The 10,319-nt window shown below is 40.8% G+C and overlaps 1 protein-coding gene across 1 annotated transcript; it reads left to right on the top strand.

The window, feature by feature from the left end:
- The first annotated feature begins 4,447 nt into the window (after window positions 1-4,447).
- Window positions 4,448-9,934, top strand: LOC141598300 (histidine-containing phosphotransfer protein 1-like). The gene is made up of 6 exons (XM_074418109.1): window positions 4,448-4,666; window positions 4,738-4,868; window positions 4,974-5,042; window positions 5,492-5,563; window positions 8,800-8,872; window positions 9,504-9,934. Exons 1-6 carry the CDS (start codon window positions 4,607-4,609, stop codon window positions 9,552-9,554), a joined length of 456 nt encoding a protein of 151 aa, XP_074274210.1. The 5' UTR covers window positions 4,448-4,606; the 3' UTR covers window positions 9,555-9,934.
- Window positions 9,935-10,319: the final 385 nt, after the last annotated feature.

Genomic DNA, 10,319 nt, shown 5'->3' with positions numbered 1-10,319 from the left:
CTAGTCTTTATTCCCCTTTAACACTTTGAAAAATGGGGTGCTCTTGTCGGCTGACCGAGAGATGAAACGGGCGAGAGCCGCCATTCTCCCGGTCAACATCATAACCTCTTTTCGATTCCTCGGCTCTGGTAGGTCCAGTATTGCTTGGACTTTCTCTGGATTGGCATCAATTCCCCTGGCGCTGACAAGCACGCCGAGGAACTTGCCGGCCCGGACACCGAAGTTGCATTTCTTTGGGTTGAGCTTCATTCTATACTTCCTTAGTGAACAAAATGTCTCGTGTAAATCGGCTAAGTGCTCGCTGTCATACTTGCTTTTTACAATAGCATCGTCGACGTAAGCCTCGATGTTTCGCCCTTTTTGATTTTGGAACACTTTGTCCACCAGTCTTGTGTAAGTTGCGCCGGCGTTCTTCAAACCGAACGGCATCATTTTATACATGTATGTGCCGTTACCGGTGATAAATGCGCATTTAGGCATGTCTTCTTCGGCCATGAATACCTGATGATACCCTGAGAAGGCGTCCAGCAGGCTCAGCATAGTGTAGCCTGCCGTGGCGTCGATTAAACTATCTATTCGAGGCAAGGGATATCAATCTTTGGGGCACGCTTTATTAAGATTGGTAAAATCTACACACATCCTCCACGCCCCCGATGATTTCTTCACCATTACAACATTAGCTAACCACTCAGGATAAGTACAAGGCATTATAAAGCCCGCCGCTAGTAATTTATCTACCTCGGCTTTGATGGCCTCATCCTTCTCTACCGAGGAGTTCCTCATCTTCGCTTGACGGGGCGAGCGGTGGAGAGTACGTTCGGCTTGTGAACAATTACCTCCGGCTCACGCCCGACATCTCGGCCGGCGAGTAAGCGAAGACGTCTTTGTTCTTCCTCAGCAGGTCTAGGAGAGCGGCCCTGAATTTTGGCTCCAGGTTGACACCGACAGTTACGGTGCGCCCTGGGTCAATTTCCACTTCTTCGGTCTCGGCTCCTTCGACCATGCCGACGTTTGTATCCATCCGGTCGCCCTCCTGTTGTAAGGATGGGCTCTTCCCCTTCTCTGACTTCTTCGCCACTTTGAGGGATTGCATGTTGCACCCCGGCGGATATCTCGAACGTTGACTACTTCGTCTTTTCGTCCTTTGAGACGAGCTTATGCGCTTCCCCGGTCCGAGACATACATCGTTGTCGGGCCCGGATGGACATTGCATCGGCCTCGCTCGAGTGACTCGACCTATGAGAACGTTGTAGGCGGACGAGCCGTCAATGACCACAAACTCAGACAGGACATTCTTAGCCGCATTCCCCTCGCCGAGCATCACCGGCAGTCGGATTGACCCCAGGGGTACCAGGCCGGTCCCGGAAAAACTGTACAACGGATTGGTGCAGGGGCTCAAGTCCTCAATCTTGAGGATCGAGATTGAGAAAACACTCCCGAACATGATCTTCGTGTAGGCGCTGTGTCAATCAGGCACCTCTTGACCGAGTGGTTGGCTATGTCCAAGTGGACTACAAGTGGGTCATTGTGCGGGCGATAACTCCCTCGTAGTCCTTCTTCCCAATGGTTATATCGGGGGTGTTGGAAGCGGGGATCGCTGTTTTGGGCACAAAGTTGATGGCCTGATATAGCTCGTTCAGGTGCCGTTTGTGCCCATGAGCGGACCCACCGTTCTCGTTGCCCCCGATGACAACATGGATTAGTCCTATCCGTTCAAAGACGGATTTTTTATTTGAGCCGCCGGTACTAGTCTTTTGGCCTCCGGCAACATATTTCCGAGGCTCCCCTTAGGATCGCTCTTCAATGACATTGTTCGGATGTCATTTGTTGTCGGTTAAGTGGCCGGTGTAGCGTGGTACTCACGATCGGCTCGTGTCACCGTCCCCCTCGCCTTGGGAGGCCTTTCCCACTTCTGACCCTCGTTCTTGCTCGGGCGAAGACCTCGGCGGACAGATACGACCGGGGGGTGTAACCATTGTACCGCTTTTGGTAGTACGGTCCCGAACTCCCCCCGGCGCCCGCCGAGTTCATTTCTGGCGGACTTGTCGACCGTGACCTATTATTGTCACGGCGTCCTTCATCCGGGTTGTCCTCCCGGCGCTCTTCCTCTCTCGAGTGCCGGCCTCATTGTGGCCTACCCAGGTTTTGTGATTGTCCTCCACCTTTATGGCTTGGTCGGCCATCTTCCTGGCGGAGTCTAGGTTCAGGCCTCCGCACTTGATGAGCTCGTTTTATAAGTCCCCTCTTGGGAGGCCTTTCATTAGTGCGAAGGCGCGTTCAGTCATTGTTCGGCTCACGAATCTGCCGAACCTTGGCGTCGAACCTCTTCACATAACTTCGGAGAGACTCGCCTCCCTCTTGTTTGATAGTCAGGAGATCCGATGTCTCGACGGCCCTTCTCTTATTGCAAGAATATTGGGCCAAAAATATGTCCCTTAGGTCGCCATAACAAAGATATCGACCCATTGGGTAGCCCCTTGTACCAACTTTGTGCCATCCCATGCAGGATCGTTGGGAAGACTCGGCACCAAACCTCATCAGGCTGCTCCCATACCGACATGTAAGACTCGAAAGCCTCGGCATGGTCGGTTGGGTCGCTTTCTCCTTTGTATGATATGGGCGACAACTTTAGTTTAGTCGGCACCGGGACCTCTAGGACATAGGCGCTGAGGGGCTGTCTGACCACGTGTTGAATGACACGGGTTCGTTTCCCACAGACGGCGCCAATTGTTCCGGGTGTAATTACGGAGCAGTTATTTGTTACCACTCGTGGCTTGTAGAATGATGTCTTTGATTGAATCCTCCTTTTGGCTTCTCCTGAAACAATAAACAAACTGAGGGCTCGGCTTTGGCCGAGCGTACTCACTCCGACGCTCAAGTCAGTGAACTTAAAGAAATAAGTTGTGTGTTACTTGGCGAAGTATATATTGTAGAGAGATAAGGAAGATATTACCAGATTATGAGGTGTTTAGGTTATATTTCGGATCCTTTCCTCAATGAGGGTTGAGGAGTATTTATAGACTTTCACCTTTTGTCACGTAGTGGCCAAGTGGCCAAGTGGCTAGCAGGTGGAAAGACTGATCTACCCTCGGCCGAGGGACCCATGGCAGGCCGGCGGGCCCTGTTAACTCCATGCCGAGGGGTCTTGGATATGAGTACGCGGATATGTGTCCCGGCTGGTTAGTTGTCCTAGCCGGGACCCAAGTGACAGGCCAACAGGCTGCGTCAGTTAGGCTGTCCAAGGTGTTGACTTGCTTTGGATATCTTTGACCTTGCTCAATATGTTGACTCGGTCAGCGGGTGCAGAATATGCCCCATCAAAGAGGATATATGGGAATTTTTAGATGAAATGAGAAACATATTGTTTTGGGAATTTTGCAAGATGTTTCTAGATAAGATTTTAATTAGGCAAGAAAAGATGGAATTCGGTGGAATATGACATTTAGAATTATTAATTTTTTTTTATTGTTATTTTATTTGTTGTATTGAATAGTGGCCTAATTATCTCAAAAACGTAAAGTAAAAATCTCGAATAAGTTAGTAAGCTTGATTATCTCAAACTCGAATACTAATTACTTTGTATTCGACTAATATTTCAAATAAGATCGTAAGCTTGATTATCTCAAACGTAAACTAATTATTTCGTATTCGATTAATATTTCAAATGCCTCCATATTCTTTGGATTAAAATCGTCTTTCACTTTTTTTTTATTTGTAACGGTGTTTTTTTAAAAAAAAATCTAATATACGAAAAAAATTTAAAATACTTATCATATCGGATTAGTTATATTTTATTAAGATATTTACAAAATTACAAATAAATTTATTTATAATTTGTTTAGTAAATAGTAATTGAAAAAGTAAGAGATATTTTGGTGGGGTAGATAAGGTGAGAAATGATTGGAAAGTGAAAAATGATTGGGTTGGTGACCTAGGTCGCGACCTTCTGCATGAGAGGGTGAAAATAGGTCAAGGTTAATAAGGTGAGATTAAGAATAAAAATGGGTGGTGACCCGATTAAGACGACCCTTGCTTGTGGATGGTCTAAGCAAAAGGTCACGACCTAGGTCATCAACTCAATCATTTTCCACTTCACAACATTCCCAATCATGTCCCACAATCATATTAAATACTTTTTTTTATTATTTTTTTATTCTTCAACCAATAGAAATTGTACACATAGGTGGTCACCAAGGTGATCAATTTTGTTCAACAATGGTCACAAATTGACCTTTTATTGTAGATGGTCACAAATTAACCACATCTGGTCACCAATTAATCTTGCTTAATTAAGTCAATAGCATGATTAAGTAAGGTCATGACTTAACAATTGACCTTGTTTGAACATGGTCTTACAAAAAGGCCAATCATATCAACCGCCATATGATTGACTCGCTAATCGAGGTGTTGACTCCTTTTATACCACCATAAAACCACGTTTTAGGCCGGACGCCAATCATATTAGTCGATGACATTTAAAAAGAGACAAGGTATATATTCCAAAATCATCCAACTCATTTCTGATCATCATCACTCCAAATTAATATACTTCCCTTAGTTGCAAAAAGAATCACTCCAGCAAAACAAAACAAAAAAACAAACAAAAATGGATGTTCCTCGATTGCAATTGGGATTCATCGATTACATGACTTCTTTATATAGAGAGGTCAGTATCATATAATTTCTGGGTATCTTTTAATTTCTTCAATTTTGATTAATTTTCATGTATAATTGCAGGGATATTTGGATGATCAGTTCAAACAATTGCAGTTATTAGCAGATGAAAGCAGCCCTGATTTTGTTCGTGAAGTTGTCTCTCTTTTTTTCCAAGATTCTGAGAAACTTATTGAAAATTTGGCTATTGCTCTGTCAGTTCTTTTCTTTTCTTTATTTCAATTTTCTTTATTGTTAAAATTACCATCTTTTTAATTCGAATTTTAGTGATTTTGTCATTTTATGTTTGTTTTAATCAGTGCTCAGCCTGAGGTGGACTTCAATCAAGTATCTAATCATGCTCATCAGTTTAAGGGCAGTAGTTCTAGGTATTTTTCTTCGATTTTCGGCATTTAATTTATGTTTCTTTTCGTGTAAAGGGAGTCACAAAGACGGTTTTGATGCTGGTGGGTTTGAACTTTTAACCCATGTCACGAGTATCACCTCTCATGACCTTACCAACTAAGCCAGTTGACATTGCGACACTTAATTTATGTGGAGGGTGGTAATTATTTAGGGTCTTAGAGCTTTTTTGGGTTTTTGACATAGATCGATTTAGTGGCTATTTAGATGAGAGGTTGACACTTGACAATGAGATTTCTAGGAAGCTATAATCATCTTGCATTAGAAAGTTTGAATCTATAATTAGCATTAGGGCCCTTTATATGGATATGCTATATATGGGAATTTCGAGTTAATGGGAATTGTTGAAGTTCTTGCCGCCGTGGTACTTGTACCTGATTGTTTGATTGAGTTTGTTTATGTTTCTATGTGACAGCATTGGGGCAAATAGGGTCAAAAACCAATGCGTCAACTTCCGTGCTTATTGCGAGGAGAAAAATCGTGATGCGTAAGATGCTTGCCTCTAACCTTGATTAATTTTTCTTCCTATTGAATTATACCTACAATTTGCCAGCGACTATTGTCTGCTGAGTAGTGTGATGTTGTCATTTAGACCATTCCTGAAATGGTGGCGATAACTTGTCTAGCTGACCTGCTTGACATAGTACTTGACTAAGAAGAGTATTTGTTTTCTAATTTTGATTTTTATTTGTACACGTTTTCTTCTCCAAATGCTTATCTGTGATTTAAAAAGTTTCTCGCCTAGCTTTACTGGTCTCTGGTAGTGTGGCAGTGGAGTTTAAAGATGTATAATACTTTTGTTATTAGGTTGACTCTGACATTGAATTTGGACTTTAAAGTTGTATTATACTTTTGTTATAAGGTCGACTCTGACACTGAATTTTGAAACTTATTTGGTGCATAATACAACAAGTATGTTAACCCCGCCCCTCAAAGATGTTAACGTATGCAACACCCTAAGATATTTACTCGAATAGGCTGTCTCCAAATGATCCATACACCAACTTTACTATCTACAACGATGTATGAGGTGGTAGATGTACCCAACTCCCCAAGTCGTAAAAGGCCAATAGTCTGTCTCTTCAGTTTATCCATAAAGAAATATTCGTGGGTGTTTGCATCGGCTTTACAAAAGAATAATCGCAAACACTTTAGTGAGTATGGTTGATTTGTACCTTCATATTTCAAAGTCAAAGATTAATGAGATAAATAAACTTTCTATAATAAGAACTTCTAGTTACATATATGGATATTAGAACCCGGGTAGGACCGAGACAAAGGTGTCATCTATCATCTATGACTACGAGAATATGATTGTGCCATTGACGTGTGGAGTTCATATATCAGCAATGTTGTCAGGATCGGGATTTTACTTTGGATCGATGGGGAGGGTAGGATCGAATCAGTAGAATCGGATCGTAGAATCGTAAGATTCAACAAACTCACCAATTATAGAGTTTTATTTGGTAAAAACATATCATTGAAGATCAAAATACTTCTTTATTAATATTTATTCATAAAATATTGATAATTAAGATTTTAATATTATTATTATATGAACATGTTTCTACAACTTACCCGAAATTTGAGTTTTACGATGTCATTATATAAATATATATATTAATTTTTTACTATGAAATCGGATCGTAGGATCGTAAGATCGTATGATCGTATTATGATTCTAACTTTAGAAATTTTCAAATGATTAGGATCGTAAGATTCTACAACCATGATAGAATCGTAAGATCTAGGATCGGTCAAGCATTTTTAGATCGTAAAAACGTAGAATCGTAGGATCGAATCGGGATTCTGACAACAATGTATATCAGCATTCAGCTAGATCTCTTCTGTTTTGGATAACGGCACAACCAATAACTTTTTTTAGGAGTTCGCTTTGGGTAAACTCCTGGGCATACATGGTAGTTTGCAACCACATATACTAGGAGTCGGCCTTTTCCTGAGGGTGACAGACTAACTTAATAAGGCATAATTTGAGGCCAAATTGCTTATATAAAATGCTTACTCACTCATGTTTTAACCAACTAAGCCACAACCCATATGAACGCCTCCGATACAATGAACCATGGTAGAGGTATTAGTCTGTCTTTATTTTGGAAGTGATCACAAGTCAACTTAATCTGGGTCATTGCACTACAAAATGCTTTACTACCTAAGAATGCTGTTATGATGACCTCCAAAATCTCTTTAAATCGGTCATAATCCAATGTCTTGGCTCAAATCTTTTACCATTGTACCATCGCTTTCTAAAAGTATAAAAACTGAACAGAAAACTTAGATACTGTATTACCCAAAACTTGAACTTGCAGAAACAACCTAAAGCCTGGCCTCTAGACGTAGCTTGTGGATTCAGTGGTACTGTACTGAGCTGTTTTGAAAGGCAGTGAATTAAAAGCGAGTTGGAGCCTAGGCAGTAGGTGACTATGGCTGGAGGCTCGGAGCTATGCTATGACTCTTAGGAGAACATTATGTTGTATCATTATGCTGCTCTGTAAATATCAGCCAGTAATATCAAATCGTCTACTTGCTCATAATCAGTATATCAGGACTCTCAATAAACAAGGACGAGCAAAGAAATAAGAAAGAAAATTTCGCAATCATTTTTTGCCAGACTCAGACTTCATAGCAACTCATGTATAAAACAGTTTAAACTTTGTTTGTACGCCTGTATGGTCAAACCATCTCACTTTTAATCTAAGGAAATTACATGTTATGGTGGCTTGGTTATTTCTTGAGATCAATTTCATGTTGAGCCAACTTTTTGCTATTTCTTAAGATCAATTTCATATCATAGTTAAAACAACAAATAACCACTTTTATATAAGAAACTTTATTACTCCGACCGCACAACCTGGCTGCAAGCCTTCAAATGTCAGACGACATGGTCTCAGACACGTTGATTATGTGAAGTAGTTTCATATTTTGTCCTAAAATAGTCAAACATATGCTTGTGTAAATGTTCAACAGCCAGTTGTAAGCGGCAGTCGTCCGAGAAGCATATAAAGGTAAGTGTCAAAGTAACATAGTTAAGAAGTCAGCATTTACACAAATGTATGTCTGACCATGTTTCTCTATTAGGGCATTCTCTTGTTACTGCTGTGAGTTTTTCCTAGAAGTTCTGGAACTCTAGTTTGGTTAATTGTGCGACCGTAACCTTCATTTGATATAGTCACAAGAGTGGTTAGGATAGTGCTTAACTGTTATTCATGATTAAAATCTTATCCAGGATTCCTGTAAGCTCTATAGATCAAAGAAGTAGTAGTACGGCTCGTACCTGACTAGTAAAACCTGTTATACGAGTATTTTTGGTTTGTAGCTCAAAACATGTATTTTATACGGTACACAAAGTATCTCTTATAAAGCTGATTTGCATTTGATATTTGTTGTACTATGTTTTGGTCTGATTACATTCTCGACTCAATTTTCATTTTGGGTCATCTGCAAAAACGGCCTCTTTGTGCTAGCAAGAGAGGGGTAAGACCGTGTATGTCCGATCTTTCCTTACCTTGCAATTTGCGAGAAGGACGTAGTAATGTTGTTTTACTACACTATTCACGAGCTTTAATGACATGGTGTACTCATTTGATGCTAACCTTTTTTTTCCTGGTTTAGCACTTACTTGAGCTCGTGATTAAGAATGTTCTTGCCAAAGTTATCTTCATTGTGTCCTAAGTTAACCGTTTTATTTTTCTGTGTATGGCGCAGATGTCTGACTTGTCTTCAGATCTTGCAGCAGGAATATAATAATTTGAAAAAGAAATTTCAATATCTTTTCAAGGTAATTGTCTTGACGAGGAAAAAGAGCTTACTATATTGTGTAACTACTATTGCGTACTGTTATCCCTTTGGAGAGGGCTGGTAATTGCCGTTTGACATTCTTTGATAAGCAAGCATATAGTTGAAGTTTCACCCTGTCTTTAGTCTACTCTCTTCGACTTGGCTTTGACTAATATGAACGAGCATTATTTTCCAAATACAGTCAATTCATTTCTTTATCTATTGCAGCGTTTGACTTTTGCATTTGACACTGCGCTTGGGCACCAGTGTGTGACACTTCACGCTTAGACATTGATATTGACATTTTGATCCTTCATTTTAAGCAAAGAGCTTTTTTCATGAAATTGCTCAGTATGACACATGGACAGGCACTGCGGATACTTCGACTGAGTCTGAGTGACATAGACTATAACTATCTTTTTAATCATGTTTTTCTTTTTCTTTTCTATATCTTTGATTAATCCCATGTTGATGGTTTCAAAAATGATTTATGTCGGCATGCCAGAATCTCTTTTCGGAATGTGTTGTGACAGTGTGTCAATGTTTCTGTCATCAAGAATAATTTGTATTTGCTTCTACATTATTCTCCCTTTCACGTCGTGCTTATGCCTCTTTCCCCTCAATTGTTGTAGCTGGAAGAAGAAATTGTCAAGAACGGCGGGACAATACCAATGCTCCCGTAGATCGTGTAATGCTACCATTTCTTTGAAAGCCAAATGAACTGCTGGTGCATTCGATTGGCTTCTGAATGCTGATGTAATAGAGCCATTTCGGGACTCAATAGCTTTCTGTTGAGAGAATGATCCTGTATATCCACTTCTAGCTTGTTACTTTTCTACCATTTTCGTGCAAGGGATGTTTGAGCCTTACTTACATGTGATTCTAGTTTTGCTCATTTTCATGACATCCATGATGCTGGATACTTCCAATGTTGTCTTTACAGTTAACTTAGCTGACTTGCTTAATTGTTCTGATCTTTTCGAATGTACTATATTCGACATATATACCAGGGATGTATGTTCCGGTACTGAATGTTATATAGCCGTATCAGAATTTCCAATCACTTATTGTGCCCGAATTTCTTACTGGCTATCTTCCCACTTATTGGGCCATTATCTGGTCGAGTGTCATGTCTGGTCGGTCTTGGTTCAGGTCAGGTTGACACAAAACAGGCTGCTCTGTTATAGGATTGGCCGTAGCTTTGTTCGGGGTTGTTCCGGTTTATGAACTTTTCAGGCTCTATTTGGTCGGGATGGTTTGGACATAAAGGCCGCATTGATCCAAGCCTTGTCAGAAAAATTTAGCTAGTTATGGTACTATTGCCATAAATGATGGTTGAAGCTCAAAATTCAGGTTTTTTTATATCATGCCTGGCCAACCTGGGGCAACTGGGTTATTCTCCCCAGTAAGCCCTTCATCTGTAGTCATGTTTCGACCGTTTGTGGAAA

The sequence above is a fragment of the Silene latifolia genome, chromosome 1 (genome assembly GCF_048544455.1).
Source record: "Silene latifolia isolate original U9 population chromosome 1, ASM4854445v1, whole genome shotgun sequence".
NCBI classification, from domain to species: Eukaryota; Viridiplantae; Streptophyta; class Magnoliopsida; order Caryophyllales; family Caryophyllaceae; genus Silene; species Silene latifolia.
Note: the sequence above shows the minus strand (reverse complement) of the source record. Positions and strands in the feature narration are given on the sequence as shown.